Genomic DNA, 18,574 nt, shown 5'->3' with positions numbered 1-18,574 from the left:
CTAAGTAGGTTTCTGGGGAACATACTTTAAACCATTAGGTGGTGCTTATAGACAGTGAATAAATAAAAGGCTGCTGCCAGAGGCTATTGCATAACAATCCAAGTAACCAGTAGCTATCTGATTGATCACAATAGCTTAATTTTCATAAACAAACTGTAGTGGTCCCTTTATCCTGTCTTTGCAGTAACTTGATTTTCAGATTCATTCATTCATTCATTCATTCACTCTTAGACCATACATTGTGGTATGGAGTAGAAAACATCAGTACAAAGATAAATAGCCAAAATAGATCCTTAACACAAACTAAATCATTTAAAAAAGGGCATGTTGCTCAAAAAGGCACCTAATCCACATACTATCCTTAAATTATCTGTCTACAACACAAGTTTAAACATGGACGGGCGGCTTACAAAGCATTTAGGCAAATATTGCTTGTATTTTTACATTCAAATAGAACATGGCATTTGTACCCCCGACAGTTGTTATCACATGAATTACAAAATCTTTTGTTCCTTAAATACTTCATATAGATATTTCATATTTTCATTGCCATGTCAAGTTTATTTATATAGCCCAATATCACAAATTCGCCGCAAGGAGCTTTAAACAATTTCATGATGCAGTGCAATCAATATTATGCAGGGAAAGGTAACATCCTGCCCTATGTTTCTATGTTTATTTCGCTTCTTCTGTCTTACAACTAAAAAATACAATGTAGATTTGAAATATATTCAAGAATATATAATTTGACACAAGAAATGGGTTACATCTGTGTCCAATGATCTATTGACAAAATACATCTAATAAAAAAGCGTAATAGGCTATATGTCCATGTCTAGATTGTTAAATGTTTGCACAATGTCAAAATGTGTGTGTGTGTGTGTGTGTGTGTGTGTGTGTGTGTGTGTGTGTGTGTGTGTGTGTGTGTGTGTGTGTGTGGTCACCATTTAAGAGCTCTTAATCTCTTTTTTTTAAACAGTTAAAAATACGAGTGCAGATAGTGCAGATGCAGGTCTTTTGCTTTGAACAACCATCACTGGCCTCACTGTAGTCATTTCCTCAAATGAAGCCTGCCAAATGCCCCCTTACGTCACACTTTTGTCCTTCATGTGTGGAATGCTATGTGAAATGGGTGGGGCAAAGAGTGGGGAGTGACGACAGTCACCATTATTCAGTTTCAATTTGCCTTGAGGACTGTAAATCAAGACCCTTCTTCCATTTACAAAGTGGTATTGGTTGATGGATTCCCTGTCTCCACACGATAGGTCAAAATATATGGTTATAATAACGGAGGGCTGGGCCGCCATCTCTCCACCTACATTATCACCATTTCTATTGTTGTCAAAGAGACTCTGCTATTAAGATAGTTCATGTCTTACTCTACTGTCATAGTAACCATGGTCCAGTCGTGGGTAGCGTACAAATATTTTAAAAACTTAATGAGTAGGCACCAAAAAGGGTAGCTAGCAAAAGGTACAATCTCTCTTTTCATGTAAAAACCGGCGCAAATATTGCTTTTTGACACAAGACATACTACAAATGCGCACAACAGGAACGCCTTAAAACGAGAAATTGAGTATTAACATGTTGTCAGTAGAGTAGGCTGCTACCTAAAACGCCACCGCTTACGCTAATTTAAATCAAATATATGTAACAGCGATTAAAACAAAAACGCCACTCTCGCCGACTCCTATTTAACAATACGACGTATTTTGCTCCTATCGAACGTTAGACCGAAGAGAAAGTGGTCGAGCAGTGAAAATCTTGTCGTCATTTTGTACTCTTTGTTGGATGTGTGCTGTGTATAACAACCATACAGTCCGTCGCAACAACAGCAGCAGCAGCAGCAGTGTATTTATCATCGCAGCAGCCGAGGGGAGTGAAAGGAACCGGAGGAAGGAGAAAGAAAGGATTTAAGCACACCGACCAAGCATGGCTACGCAAACGACAGCATCATGTACTGGATCTACTCTTTTGCAGCCAATCAGCGAAATTATCAATCTCCCTGTTGACCAGGTATGTTTTAGGATGGAGAAAATATCAACCCACGAACCGCCTGACTTGAGAATACATTTTACACAGCACATTCATCGTAGTTCGCTAGCACAAGTGCATAAAACATTAGCAGAGACTGATAATGCGCAGCGCTGTTCTTCCCAAACGTTAGCTTAGCCTTTAACGTCATATGTTATCGTTACATTGCGGATTTACTGAAAACGAGTGCAATCACTGATTTGTTTCACTATCATCAGGTAGCCCCCTTTCAAAAGCTACACTACAGCTAATCCCTTTTGTCTTTTCCCATCGATGCCCAAAAACCTAATCCAGTGGTTCCTAAACTGGGGTCTGAAGCTCCTCGGAGAGGCTTTGGTCTGCCTTTCATTGTATCACTAACTATAATCTGGATTAACTAGTTACATTTCACCTAAATTAACGTTAGCCATATAATAGTGTGTAGGCCGCAATGACCAATCTGCTATATTGTAACAGTTTTCGCATTGTTAAGAAACGGACAACACAATCTAGTTTTATGTAAAATGGTTTCCAAAGATTGAAAATATTAGGAACCTGTAACGTTAGTTGCTGATGAAATCAGATGTTGGAGTTGGCATGACACTATTCAGTTCAAAGGCACCTGAAGCACTACTTGGAGAAAGCCATGCAGTTTATATGTGGTTTTCAGGTAAAGCCTATGTTTTAGAAATCCAATCCTGTAGGAATTAAAGATCATGTATTTTTACATTTGCAAACCTAAACCAGGTCAAAATATAGTTAAAAACAAACATGTGGTTCATGGTAACAGATTACTTTGCTGGTCACCATTGCTCATCTGTAATGACAGAGAGCACCACACCTTCTCTGTCTCTGTCTTCTCACATTTTGAGGCAGCGCTGAAATGGGTTGGGTAACCACTGTAGGTGAGATTAGCCTGGAATTATGGGATTATAATAGTAATAGTAATAATTATAATAATATATAATAGCTAGTGATAATTTTCTGAAGTGGAATTCATTGCAAAATGTCTGCAAATGTTTGCATTGCAAATACATTGTCATTTTCACATTCACAGGCACCACACCTACACAATTGCACATGCAAATGCAAAGTACATTTCCATAGCAATGATTTCAAAACTCACCAGAGCCTGAGGTGGTGTGTGGAAACATACAGTACAGTCATGTCAGCACAGATCAGGGTTTGTCTAGACAGGCTTCTGTGGACACAAAAAAACAACACAAATTTTAAGTGCCACTTTGGCTTGTTTAATTTAAATATATCACATGTTAACTACTATAATTGGAGTGGTGTCCTCCAATTATTGTAATTTTCATTGTTTTAATATGGTGGATTCTTAAATTTCCCTCTAAGTTATCTGATACCTAAAATGTGTTAGCCACATAGTAGCAAATAGTGTTTTTATTGTAAGAACATTTTCTGGAATGAAACTCAATTTATGTTTCCCAGTATAGTCAGTGTGAACACCAGGAATCCACTGTCCATCAGTATGAGTAACCCTTTCTTGTATAGAGCAAGAATAGATTTTCCCTCACAAATGGACTTCTTTTGGATTCTTCTTATGCTGGCAACGTTTTGCTGTGGATCTTTGCCCTGTGTCATCAGCGGCAGAATCCCTTATTTATGTTACGCTTTCCTTATCAGCATGAGGCCACATACAGATCGAGTCTCTTTCCTGCTCCTGCCAAGCACTCTTACATGCAAGCTTCATGACTTACTCTTCTCTTCACACTGGAACTCAGCAAAGCCTTGCTTTACATATATTTGTATTCTCAACTCTGTGATAGTAATAGTTTGCATGTTTGAAAAAGTGTCGCCACCGCTTTTAGATAAAATGATTTTAAATGTAATGTTCATAATCATGTTAATTTGCCAATGAACTGTGTGCTCATGTAAACTTGGCCTCTTTATCAGCTCCCAATGCACACACAGTGACTAACCTCTTAACTACTTGTCTTGTTGTGGATCAAACAGCAAACGTATGCAACCATCTTTCATTTTCCGTACTACCTGCTTGTGCAGACTGGAATGTTTGATTATGACTCTCTCCAGCCTGTGTGAGGAATATTGCTGAGAGAGGATTCACCTTTTAAAGTGATCTGTCTACATCATAAACTCATTCTCTGAACTTAGAAAAAGAGTTCAAGTGCATTAATTACTGTGCCTCTAATAAGTCCAACAATGAGTATACATTAATGGAACCCCACAGTTTGTTGTAATTTTACAATAAATACTTATAATAAATAAGTATTACAATCATTATTATAATGTAATTTGTAACTGTTTGAAAAAAAAAAAACGTATTAAAAGCACTCTCTAAAAGGACATATAGCCAAAGTTTATGTGAGATCAAACTTGTGTTTTGATTAAGCTGCTGCATCTACAGAGCATGCCACTTTCTAACTCAACATGATAACGATAACAGCATTAGCATGAGGCTACAACATAGTTTTACATTACCGTGATTGCTATAGTTTATTCATTTACTACATTGCCAATTCTGATCCTTTGCTTTATCCTGGGACCATAACCACAATTATTAATCATGAACAATAGTTTTTGCACGTTCTAAAGCTTATTTTATGTCTAGACAGTTTCCATGCCCTTTACTTTAGTGCGATAGCACTTTAGTCAAGCAATTGCCATTCAGGAAATGAGAAGTCACCCACTGTATCATGTATTTGTTTATTGAAACATTCATATTGATTTATTCTTGGCTATGCTTAGTTGTTTCTCTATTTTAAATAAATCCTGGCTGAGTGGCATTGTACAAATGTGACAACTAATCATGAGTCAGACTGCTTTGTTAGACAGGTGTCACCCTTGTGAAAATGTGGTTCGTTAGCTTCCGGCCAACTGGGTGCCCTACTGTGCCAGGGCCGCTGTCAACACCACAAAAAATCAATACAGCCAATCAGATATAGTATGATCTGTGTGGCCCACAGACATTGACACTCATTTTTATGAAGCTGCTGTAGTGTGGAAGCTCACTGTATGTTGTTAGGACTGTATGTACCCCATGGGAGACACAGGCCTTGGCACTGGCCTGTGTCAGAGCTATAATGGGAGATGTGAAATTTGAACTGACACTGTGCTTCTCCTTCTCTGTTCTTATCTCCCTTTCTGTCTCTTTCTATAACATGCACAGCCTGTCCCCTCTCAGTAACATGCTGTTACTACTTTGACTAAGTCCTCTTGAATTTTTGTGCACCCACACTGGTTTAGGAGTTCTGGTATGAAAATTGTGATTTATAGGCTCAAATTACACATCTTGATCCTGAACTGTGTCTAATCCAGATTTGGTTGTATTGAGCTGTTGTTCTGCTCGTCATAAACCTTGTGGACTGAAGGCCAGTATGAAGTGCTGCTCATAGCCTTGAAGACATTGACCTGACAGTGTTCATCAAGAAAATCCTTGACATTTTACTGCATCTCATCTGGCCTCCCTCCCACCCTTTAGTTTAAACATCCACTTGTTTGGCTACTGCTGTAGAACTGTCCACTGGACTCGCAAAAGATAACTTTATTAAGACAAGTTTAGTTATATTTAAGATCACCACATGGCACACAAAGACTTACTGTACTGTGTTTTATCTCAATCCCTTTAGGACTAGAGCTCAATTGGGTGGAACTTTTGCTGGACGTGTGGATGATGCATGTTAATATCACAATGGTATGCTTTTCATGCTGACATCATTTGTGCTGTGCCGCAAGGATTGCCTTTAGGTCCATTTTTGTTTCCCCCCAGTAATGCAGCCAACAGGCCAGGCATCATAAAGAATAATATTGAGTTTTATTTGAAAACCAGTTGACTCATACAGCCTCATGTCTTGCAGTTATCAAGTGTTGGCTGGTTCCAAACATCATGCTATCTATGATAGAGAATCAGAAATTGCCCTATTACATGACTCAAGCAATCCCTCTGAAATGTAAGAGTCCATGCCAGAAACCTGGGTACTTTATTTAATTATTCAAAAGGTTCAGAAAGTTTTCTATTCAACTGAAACATTGGCATTTGGCTATTTATTTATTATTTATTGATTGATCTTAAAATGTTTACTTGAGAAGTGACTTTTGTATCTCATTAGGTTGTAGCATCAGCTGAGAAGTCCTGCCACAGCTGCAGCTGTTTCAATATGCAGCCGCTGGGCTGCCGATGAATCCCTCCACTGGCTTTTTCACACATATACAATGAACCTTAACAACTTGCTGTTTGTTTGTGCAGCTTGTCATTGTCTTTGAGTGGCTGATACATGCCCTTCCAAATTGTCAATTGAGATGGTATACTGTATCTTTTGTTTGTGTATTGAATGCTCTAGGTAAAGGTGGTTTGACTTCAGGGAAGCTTGCATCCAGCAGGTTGACAGCACTACAGGATGTCTCGTTGGAGCATGGCAGTGTGGAAATTTCCAACTGCACTGTGTTGTGTTTGCTAGACAATCTACACCTCATAAGCTGACATTAATCATGTGGTTTAACCTTAAAAAGTCGGGTTTCTTTGTTCTCAGGGTTATTTCTTTGGCATAATAATTATAAATGGTAAATATTTAGTATTTGGATCAGTAGAGATTTTGGATGATGTGATGTTTGTAGTGTTAGCAATGACCTTAACAACATCCTGATTATTGTTGACAAAAGTGTGGTGGTACTGTAAACTGACTATACTTGACAAATACGTTTCTACCTCACTGAGAAATTATGTCCAGTGGCTGGCACATTGCTCTCTCTTGTGTTGCACTATTAAATGACAAAACAAAAGAAAATATTAATTCCAGCTTTGCTATTTTATCTCAGAACAGCAGAACTTTAATGTTTCTATTGAGGAATATGCAGTCGCCATGCTGGTGTTGTAGCTCATACATCATTTCATTGAACCAACAATGTCTGATACAAAGATGCAGTCTTATTGGCACTAGCTCGCATTGTACAGGCGGTGCTGCTGTGTGTGTCCTGTGGTCACAAAAGGCTCGCTGCCCAGCTGTACAATCGGTCTTCTGTTTATGTGACATATTGGATTGCAGTTTGTCACAGTCAACAGCCATGTATTTTATCACGATAACAAGCCCCCTTTTGTTGTTGCTGTTGCATTTTCTGCCAGGCTATTGTACTGCAGGCCTCTGAGCCCACACAGTGCTAAGGGTTTGACCCCCCAGCTTTTCTTTTATCCACTGACAATTCCCTGCTATCAGTGACACATGTCTAACCATAGATATAAGATGTTTTATATCTATGATAACACTGTAACATACCGAATGGATAGGTTATAATGAGTTTAACTGAAGTTTGAAATAAGTAGTGAAAACATGTAGTGGTGACTGGCTGTTACTGTAAAAATCAGGATGCTGATATCTCTGGATCTTTGTAAAACAATCAGAGTACCTATCTCATTAGCGCTAATATTTTCCTTCAATGAGTGGATTTTAAGTGATAAGGTGTTGGGGAGCTTTACCTAAAGAATCCCAGTTTGGCTTCCCTCTGAGGTACCCTGCTGCTGAATGAGTCCCCAAAGCCCCTGGCTCGGGACCGCCGGTCTTAATTTTAAGCCCTCTGGTCCCCTTTGTCTTTAATTGCCCCCCTCTGGGAAATCTTATGCCTTCAATTGATTTCTTTCCCCTCGGCTCTCTCTAATGAAACGTGCTGGCTCCTGCCATTATTATTATTATTATTATTATTATTATGGTACACAATCAACACAAGCATGTGTGATTCCTCCTGGGAAATATGGAAATATTTGGCTATGTTGTTAACATTACTGGGTGGTTGACAACAGGCAACACAGTAATGGTTTACACACAATGCAGATCTTCATGAAGGTGCCTTAGACTTTATGATTATGTGTTTAATTAGGCTTGTCTGTGTGTGACATTTAATCCAGGGAAAGAGAAGAATTGATCATAGAAGAAGAGTCAGTGATATCTATAAGAAGGCCAATCCACATGTTTATCCAGCACAAATAGCATTGTGTAATACTTTATCTTGGATATAAAGATAAATATTGTGTATTGGCTGATTATGGTTCATTACATAATATTAGAGTAGATAAGTTTGCTCCAGTGACCAGTGGATATTTTAGTATTCATAATGTTGTTACTTCATAGAGAGCCGAAGTCCTGACATCACATTCTTTGTTATACTAAGCTTCTGTAACTCAATGCAATCTCCCATTCAGCATTTCTTTTATTGGGCTTTCTGGAAAAAAATTAAGCATATTCTTTAGGTTTATTTTCCTTATTCAGCATCCACTTGCTATTGGAAATTGAAGCCTTCTTGATTTGAGTTATACAGCTGTTCATTTGTTAGCATACAAAAAAACTACAGCACCCATGAAAAGTAACTGCATTTAATTTCTATGGTATTCACCATTTACTTGCCATTATACTAAAAGAATCAATAAAATGTCAATGAGGCCTGTGTTATGTTATGGGAAAAAAAGTATTGGGTTCTGTATCTTCTGCAGTGCTTTATCCCTTGTAATCGAACAAAACACATAGGCAGGGCTTTCTTAAAGTAAAGATAGGCAGGGGAATCTGTGCATCTGTCAATCGTCTTCACTCTGAAGTGCTCTGCATTGCCTCGAAAGTGGATGTCCACATGACTCAGCTAACTAACTTATTAGTTCCGTTGGTAATGCTGTGGTGTTATGAGGGTTGGTGGATTTGGTTTCTAGTCACAGCGCATGGTTGGTCGGTACAGAGAACATTACAGCTTCAAATTACAGGCCAAGCAACTAGACATATCTGATCTTGTAGATGAATGCTAACAAGCAAGCCCAGCGATGAAGATTTGCCTTTGGGTATGATAGGGCCATCACAGTTCACATTCTTACTTTGATAGTTGTTAGGCATTTTACAGTCTGAAATGTTGGTAGCTATTATGTTCAATTTCCGGCCAAAACTCTTATGTGAAACAGCTGCTACTTTCTGGGTTATTTACTGCTTGGCCAGGAGTCCAATGGGATGAAGGAGATGCATCCAATATAAATGAGAGGACATGAATATTTATCAGTGGGACTTTGCACTGTCACTAGTAATTCCATTGAGGTAAGTGAGTAAGGGCGTTCAGCTCATTGTCCTTCACAGGAACAGATAGACTCAGACATATTCACCAAACCTTTGTCACCTTACTTTTCAGTGGCTCTACGCTCCAATAAATGGTCAATCTGAGTATTGATCATCCCTAACTACAAATTGCACTGTCATCTGAAAAGTTAGGCCACTAAATGCCGAATTGATTCACAATGTTTACTCCTCAGGGCTTTATGCCATTGATTCCCTTGAATCTGGTCACCTGTGCCACAAATGGCTATATAATCCGTGCTTTAAGTGGTACACCACTAAATTTAATGTTTTACATAAATTCTCTTTATAGTCTAAGCGAAACACAAGTGCAAAATAATTAACCAGAGACTGATTCTTCTGTTTATGTGTTCCCTAAAATATAAAACAATTGCTACAGTTACATTTCTAAACAGTTATCAGGGCGCTTGTCAGACGGCACAGACTGGATTTATCGGGTACTTTCCCTAATTATGGCTATGCTAATTTTGCTAACTTTAGCTATCAACAATAACAATTTGTGGTTAGGAAAGACTAGGATTTTGGTATAAATGGACCTGTGATTATGGATATAAGACCTTCCTCCACAGCGCTGTGGGATGAGGGTCTGGCTAGTATACACAGCATTCCGGGATGAGAGAAAAATGTTCTGTGGTTTATTGGCATTTCTTTAAACCAATCACAATCCTCATGGGCGGCACTAAGCGCCTGACGGAGCAACAGTGCCGCTGCAAAATAGCCTCGGGAAGGAACTTGTTTTGGTGGAACGTGGACGTTCAAAAGTTGTTTTAGTCGTGCAACAGAAACTCAGATTGGACACATAGTCGAGCTAGCTGTCTTGATTTATCCTACAAAATGCCATGCTGATTGTGTCCAGTCAATGAGGTTTCAGCAGTTTACATCACCCATGTGTGTGTGCCTGCTACTTCTGTGTTTCTGAGTTATATCTCCTGCTACTTTTAATAGAAAGTGACTGCAATAAAGCAAAGACTGACTTTCAGTATTGGTTGTTGTTTCAGTATTGGTGTTGCAGTCGTTCTCTCTTATGAGGTGTGACATAGTGAGAGAGATAAAATAACTTACTGTAAATGATACCTACAACCAAACAGCATGTTGTAGTGTGCTACCCCATGTCGTTAACTCCTTTTTTTGGCTGTAAATCACACTCATAAAATGGGACACGGCTTCAGATGAAACATCTTCCAGTGGCCGTTAGGGAAGTTAAAAAGTTAATAGCGCACCATTGAGGACTTACTGCATATTAGGTGCTGTATCATAGCAACTGACTGCTTTCTTTTTTCATCTAGGTAGTGGTTGCCAAGGCTGGGAGTTTATTCTCTGAAATCAATGCCGTTTCCCCTCTACACGCAACTATTGTTACAAAGTCATTAAGTCACTGATCCTACCTGAGCTAATGAGCAGATAAACACCTTTTGTAACACTCCACCGACCTTTAGTTGGAATAGGGCACAAGTAGTGATTCCAGTGGGATATGGCATGTTTGTATTGTTGAGGACTTGGGCTTCAGATATTGTACTATTTGTCTTACTATGTGTCTTTTTGTGTCCGTGACTTGCAAGTTTTCACTAATAGTCACAAACAGGCAGTTGTTTGAGCTCGTAATGGGCTGCTTTACTGGGCAAAGAAGGCTACTCTTGAGGATTTAAATGATGATTTGAATGAATGAATGGACTATAATAGTTCTCAAAGGGGCTCAGTATTCATTAATGATGCTTTATATTTTTGTTGGGAGTTCGTGCCTCCAACCCCCAGGGTAGCTTCTTCACCATACCAGTCTTCCACCAATCCCTTATAGACTATGTTGTTTTCCTCACCACTTTAGAGAGTGTAAGCCTTAAGTTTGTCATTCATGAAATGTGCAGACAATCAGCTACGAACAGTGAGAGAAGTATGGATTAAAGAAGATGGTTTCAGATGATGATGTTTTTGAGATTACAGAAAGTTGTTCTATTTTATTATTTGAGGCTGAACAGTTTCAAAGCCAGATAATTGAACCACTGTCTTTATGTGTCATGTCGAGGAGCCTCAGCCGATGCCCCATGTCCAAACAACATGATAGTAGTTAAAGTTTGGTTAGAGGCTGTCTCAGATGTTGCTGGCAGAGTCCTGGCTAGCCTCAGTAATTTTGCCCTTGGTCAAGAACACTCTGACTCACTGCCTTTTAGGTGCATTGGCCTCTCACACATCCGCTACTGTACCTATCATCACAGCAAGAAAGTCCACCATATAACTCTTTTTCTAAATTGATAGTTATAAAGTATCTTGCATTTCTAGCCTAACATTTTTGGTGTGTTTTTCTGGTCAAATGTAGATGTAACATCTTGTTGAGAGACAGGCCCACATATACTAGTCAGATTTTAGTCCCTCACATAAAAAGCAACAGCTTCTTTTTAGACCACCCAGTACCAATGTTCAACATGGAGAAATCAAACACTGCACTTTGCAGAAGAGACACAACTCATTCAGCTGTTTGTTAAATATTACTGATTAATAACAGCAGGTAAGTATTTGCAGGGTATGAGACATGGCCACATGGTGATGTCTTCACCCGTCTTTGGCCCCATGTACATTTTTTGGTTATCTACTTATTTATTACATAGTGAACATAAAGTATACTGAGCTAGCTGGGCACAATCCAGGATACATAAGACCTGCATGATTAGATATTTTTTACCTGGGTGCTGTGAGTATCCAGTGACCCTCTTTTACACTAGCCAAGAAAACAGCAACAGTATCTGCTGGCAAGTCTGGGTTGGCTCCAAATTTGCTAAGAATACATATACAGTATCTCTCTCCTTGTGTTTTTCTGTTAAAGTAAGTCATATTATAAATCAAATGGTTGTACTACTGGCAGTTGTTTGCTAAGAGTTTCGTATCAAAAGCGGCTATTAAAGAAAGCTTCCTGCTTATATTTTTATGCATTCACATTATTCAGCACTGTGGAGACATGCAGCATGAATATACGTAATCAGTCAGCCGTAGACTGCATTTTTTAATTGGACCTACCTATATACTGGACTATTTCTTAAACATATTTCCCTCTGTCTGTTCATCTGCCTCTCTGCAATGATGCCAGTATTTTTTTTGTATAAATTATAAAGCTGGTAGGTGTTTGCTAGGAGTTGCATGCATCAAAAGGGGTAAGTGGTGTTAAACAAAGCTTGTTGAGAAATGTAAAGGGACAGTAGAAGAAAAGAAAAGAAAGAAGGAACCTAGAGAGACATGTCTGCACCCAAGGGTACACAGACATGGTTGGCACCCCAAGTCAGCATGGCCCACACAGGACCTTTTCTATAGAGAGTATTGGCTAATTATGTATACAAGATTTTCTTTCTTCCCTTCTGTTGCTCTGCATTTGTTTTTTCACTGACATGGTAACATACCGTTTAGTACAAATGCCTGAGTTGATCAAGCCAAGGTCACTCATCACTGTGTAAATGCATCCAGCTGTGATAACATTATTTCATCATCATCTTTCCCATTGGGCACCAGGATGACTGCTCAGAGCACAGATGGTGTCTCTGACCAAAAGCACCCCTTTAATCTTTGCTTGCAGCTTGAGTGAGGTTCATGTGTTTTAAGAAAGTAGACACTGGTTCTGGCCCAGTACCCAGTTAATAGCCGGCCTGACCGTAGTACCTGACTGGGATCTGTGGATCAGCTCAGAGAGGAGAGTGCCACACTGCAGGCTTTAAAGCAGCCATATTATGCTCATTTTCAGGTTCATAATTGTATTTTAAGGTTGTACCAGAATAGGTTTACATGGTTTCATTTTCAAAAAACACCATATTTGTGTTGTACTGCAGTGCTCTCTCTCACTGCTGCAGATCCTCTTTTCACCTGGTCTCTGTTTTAGCTACAGAGTGAGACCTCTTTTCTTCTTCTTCTTCTGTACTATCTTTGATTGCACTGCACATGCCCAGTAGCTCAGATGTAGATCATGTCAGCTAGCTAGCTCCATAGACAGTAAAAGAAAGGCTGTTTCTACAACTTCGGTCAGTTACAAGGCAGGATTAGCTGGGAGACTTCTAAATGAGGGCGCACATGTAAGTAGTTCTTTTGTAGATTATGGTGAACTTGTGTGTGTTGTAGCAGTGCTTTGCTACTGAGAACGAGGTAGCATGCTAGCGTTAGCATTAGCATGCTAACGCTACGAGCTAATGGTTGCGGTTAGCCTGCTCGTTTCGGTTTGTGACGTCACAAGCCGTGCCGATTTTGAACAGCTCACCCGGAGACTGAAGGCAGGACACATTCAGAAACTGTATCTCACTCTAAACAGCATGGATGGATTTTTTTCAAAGTTTGTATGTGTGTGGAAGCACCAGAGACACAACATAACACCCCAAATCCCAGAAAAAGTGATTTTTTCATAATATGGGCACTTTAACACTCCACGTGTGTGCGTTTCTGCATCAATGAGTGCTTCCTTTTTTGCTGCTCCTATCCGTTTGGCACTTTTGTCATTATTTCTAGCATCAACACAACACCACATATTTGTGATTGCAGTAAATCATTGGCTGCGTCTGAGTAAACGGGTCAATGACGAATAAGGGTTGGCAAGATGAAAATCTTTGAAAAAACTTTTTTAAAAGCATGTTTTTTGTGTGTTTTGCGTGTTTTGTTCAAATGTATAATTTGTGTTATTGTTCATTTTATCTCATTTGAAATAGGATTCACACCATTTTTTACAAAAGGACCACAAAAGAATGATAAATATTTACTATTTCATCCACCACATTGTATGTGAATACAAATACGATGTGATGATTACGAATATAACTCATATTTCAAAATTTCACCCGAAAATTTTTTATTAGGATTACTTCTAAATTTAAATTATATTTGTTCAAGCAATATCAAGTGACGGATGTGCTGGCAAGTTTTGTTTTCTAAATAATCTTGGACAAATTGTGTAAAAAGTCTTCAAAACGTGTTTTTACACTGCACAATTTACAATTTATTTTATAAGTAGTTAAAACTCGACGTAATCGAAAAACTCATTCGATTACGAAACACCTCACAAATTGTGTGTGAGTGTATATGTGAGCAGTGTGTTTGTGTGTGAGAAAGAGGTAGATAGATGGGTAGTCTCACATTGCCAGACCTTCCTCCACAGCGCTGCGGAGGAGGGCCTGGCTAGTCCACACAACATTCTGGGATGGGAGAAAAATGTGCTCAGGTTTATAGGCATTTATTTAAACCAATCCCAATCGTCTTGGGCTGTGCTAAGCGTTGGATGCAGCGACGCAAGCTTAGGAAGTTAACTTGACTGACAAGATTCCTCAAATTATTAGAATAAATATAAAAAAAAAAATTTATATGTTTTAAATTATTATATTTATTATGCTTATAATAACCTTTTAATTTAGGGTTATGCCAAAGTAGTTTATAGGTGGTATTATTAAGAAATGTACCCTTTTTGAGAAAGTTAATTTCTTTGGTTACACTTACACCACCTAGACATTTTTGCCATTATGCTCCAAAAATTCTCTAAAAATTGATAAAAACTCAAACTTTAGAATGCTGCCTCAAAAGAATAATATAATAAATTTAATTTGTCCTTTATAGACAAAATAATGGGGGTCAGATAGTGTGTGTGTGTGTGTGTGTGTGTGTGTGTGTGTGTGTGTGTGTGTGTGTGTGTGTGTGTGCACATTTGCGAGTGTGTTTGGCACGTGCGTGTGGAGAGGAGAGAAACATTACAGTAAATGACAGCATAATGCAGTAAAGACTCACACTGAGCAGAAATGGAAACACTACGCTGCAACATGTCTTTCGATTTAATTAAAGGTTAATATTTGTAAGTTTGCTACAGTAATAGCTGCCATGCAAGTGTTTTACCCCTTCAGAAGCATTTATATATAAAAATAAAAAAAACAGAATACTGTGATATATGTAGTATTACCGTCAGTGCTTGTGTCAGTTTAGGCCATATCGCCCAGCCCTACCATATATGCTCCACAGCCACTTTTCGCCTAGAATACAGAGTTGAGTTTAACTTCAAGGCTTTGAGTCCCTCCCTCACTCTGTGAATCTGCATGAGTCATTGTGGACCACAGCTGATGGAAATGAAACGAGACTGTGCAGAACAGGACTGTAGCGTCACGTGGGCTGTGCGGGGGGAGGAGTGGGGGAGTGGGAGGTAAGGAGGGGTGGTGACTTAATGACATGGAAAAATGGGTTTTATGCTAATGACATCTAAATTTATCTTCCACTTTGTGCAGACACACACAAACAAATGCAGGGACACATGCACAGACAGGCACCCACCAGTCACTCGCGAGTCAGGCTTGTATAGGAAGCCACATACTGCTCTTTGTAAAAGGAACTATTTTAGTCGCTGGGTGTTAAACATGGACCATGCACAGGGAGAGAAGAGAGGAGTACTATATATGAAAAGTTATATTACCCCAGTAGCATGGGTGTGTGTGTGTGTGCTCATTGAAGGAGTGGAAGTCATTACGCAAGCAAAGACAGAGAAACAGAGAGCAGGTCAGACTCAACAAGCCAGCTTTATTGAGATGTTTATTGGTCTTAGTGCCACATAGAAACCTTATGCACTGCATTTTCTCCAGGCCTCTGATCATACACAGACTCACACAGACTACTAAAGGCTAGGAAGTGTCCGTAGGCAAGTTAGTCAGATTGGATGGTGATCCTAAGATGTGTTTGACTCTTTTTAGACTATTGGATTAACTATTTATTTCTTTATAGGCCTTCCATAGATTTCCACACAAACACTTCAAAACGATAATACTTTTTGTACACCCCTTGAGGTTTGTTAATATTAAGCCACTCTGTCGTTCTGTTGGTCAGTCGTACCACCGCTTTGGTTCAGACTGAAATAACTCAACAACTATTGGATGGATTGCCATGTATTTTCCCGTAAATTTTCATCTAGTGCCACCAGCATGTCAAAGGTTTCACTTTTAATCAGTGAAATGGCTTGACATCCACTTGATGGATTATCAAAACAATGTGTACAGATATCCATGGTTCCCAGATGATGTATCCTAACTGACTTTGGTGATCCCCTGACCTCTAATGCCACCATCAGGTTGACAATTTATTTTTTTAATGAAACATCGTGACAACTATCGGATGGATTTGCGGTGAAATTTGCTTCAGATATTTAAGTAAGTCTCTCAAGGATATGTGATTCGTTTCATTTTCATTTAGCGCCACAATCGGGTCAAAATTTTAATTTGTGAAATACTTGGTTCCAAATAACTGCAAAACTAATGACATTATCTTCAGCCTCAGCTCTACTTTGTGTTTAGTGCTAATTTGCAAATGTCGGCCTACTAATTAGCAAATGTTGGCATGCTAAGGCTGCGTTCAGACAGGGAAACAGCGATCTGGCAGTTTGCTACAGGGTTGTGCGGCAGTATGAGTGTCAATGAAATGGCCTATTTGTGTGATGTCCTGTTGTGTTCTTTAGCACCAGTAGATCTTATATTTCACAACTACTGTTTTCCCTCAGATCGTTTATAGATCTTGGCGTTTCCAACCGCACTTGAAGGCAGCTTCATTTCACGGAGAAAGAGAGAAAGAAAAGAGGCGAGCGAGACAGATCGACTGTGCTTTGTTGTTTGGCAAACATTCAGCTGTACCACAAACATCTGGGCAGTTCAGTGCTTGTGTTTTAAAACTTTCTTATGGCAGCGATATAAGCATAGACAGTACAATAAATGGACCAATAGATCCCGTTGCTCTGGACGGAGACCAATGAAGGATATTAGAAGCACTTTTCCGGTGACTGTGCAACCTCCAACTGAGCTTGAAGACGTAGATGTGACGTTAGAAACCTGTCTGAAAGTTGGAAGTCTTCTGTAGCTGTGCCAAGAGAAATCTCAATCATTCCCAATCTTGCAGAGATGGAGAGCGTAGGTATATGTAAGGAGATAACATGGGCACAGGCTAATTATTGCTAACTAAAATGCTAGTTAACATTAGTAATTAAAGGTCCCATGACATGGTGCTCTTTGGATGCTTTTATATAGGCCTTAGTGGTCCCCTAATACTGTATCTGAAGTCTCTATCCCGAAATTCAGCCTTGGTGCAGAATTACAGCCACTAGAGCCAGTCCCACAATGAGCTTTCCTTAGGATGTGCCATTTCTGTGTCTGTAGCTATTGAGGAGGAGAGAGGGGGGGGGGGCAAGGTGGAGGGTGGGGGTGTGGCCTTTGACAAACTGCCACTTTGCTCGTTTGAAAGCCATGATGTCTCTCTCTCATGTGTGGCCCAAATTCTCTGGGCAGGCAAAGCAGAGAAAAGGGAGGTAACCTTGCCCCTTATGAGCTCTATAAGGAGCAAGATTCCAGATCGGGCCATCTGAGCTTTCATTTTCTCAAAGGCAGAGCAGGCTACCCAGGGCTCGGTTTACACCTATCGCCATTTCTAGCCAGTGGGGGACCATAGGCAGGCTGGGGGAATGCATATTAATGTTAAAAAACCTCATAAAGTGACATTTTCATGCCATGGGACCTTTAAACTTAAACAGCTAATGTAAGTTGAAACTGTCTGCGAGCTTCTCCTGTACTATACGGTAATTCCACTACTATGCGACAGTAAGTCGCGTGGTTATGACACAATCGTTAGCCTATTTTTACAAAAACGCCTGCTACGGAGCCATAATGTGAGATACAAGGTAATGGAGCCTTTTATACATTGTCGTGTTTCTTTAGAAATAAACAATAGACAAATAAAGTCTTAAAACGCTTCAGATGTAAAGTTATTCGCTGTCAAAGTGACGTCAAAATGAATGGCAGTCAATGGAATGCTAACGGCGGGTGATGGCTTGTTAGCATCAAAATGGCACGCGTACGCGTTGTGGAGAGAGGCTTACCCCCTTGGATAGAAGCCGTGAGGTTTCCTGTTTACTGTATGGAACTCTCACGCCGCCTCAAAACCGGCTCACAAGTCTGATCGGCGGTTACATGATTGGCCACCGCAGCGGGACATAGGGTTGCGTTTTCACCGCAGGCCCGCTGCAGTTTTTTTGCATCTCCCCCCTGCGGCAACTCCCGCCGCAGCCTAAACGCACTACCCCCATTCAAAATGAATGGAAATACCTGCTTTTTTGACCTGAGTTTTTGACCGGTGGCCGACGCAGGCTGTGTGAATGCCCACTAACACTCTAAATAAATATGATGAACAAGGTAAACATTACACCTGCTAAACATCAGTGTGTTAGTATTGTCATTGTGAGCAGCATTGTGAGTTATCATGCTGACTTTAAAATTTAGCTCAAAGCACAGCTGTGCCTATGTACACCCTCACAGAGCCTGACTGTAGATTCTTGGTCCTGTTTTTATAGAAAGGAAAGAGGAAGCTATGCCCAGACAGGGTTTTTCCTAGTTCAGAATGAGCCTTTGGGGGGACACATACTAAACGGGGGGAGGTCGTCCCCCCAGGAAACTTTCAGCATCAAAGACTTAATTTCCTGCATTCTGACACATTTTTAAGCACCAATGTGTGGT

At 39.7% G+C, this 18,574-nt stretch overlaps 1 protein-coding gene across 1 annotated transcript in view; it reads left to right on the top strand.

Annotated features, from left to right (window-relative positions):
• Window positions 1-1,395: 1,395 nt before the first annotated feature.
• mboat2a (membrane bound O-acyltransferase domain containing 2a) overlaps window positions 1,396-18,574 on the top strand; it is a 51,403-nt gene continuing 34,224 nt past the window's right edge. The window contains exon 1 of the mRNA XM_031278969.2: window positions 1,396-2,016. Coding sequence (XP_031134829.1) covers window positions 1,933-2,016 — 84 coding nt within the window. The 5' untranslated portion in view covers window positions 1,396-1,932. The remainder of the gene's footprint in view (window positions 2,017-18,574) is intronic.

The sequence above is a fragment of the Sander lucioperca genome, chromosome 18 (genome assembly GCF_008315115.2).
Source record: "Sander lucioperca isolate FBNREF2018 chromosome 18, SLUC_FBN_1.2, whole genome shotgun sequence".
Lineage (NCBI taxonomy): Eukaryota > Metazoa > Chordata > Actinopteri > Perciformes > Percidae > Sander > Sander lucioperca.
Note: the sequence above shows the minus strand (reverse complement) of the source record. Positions and strands in the feature narration are given on the sequence as shown.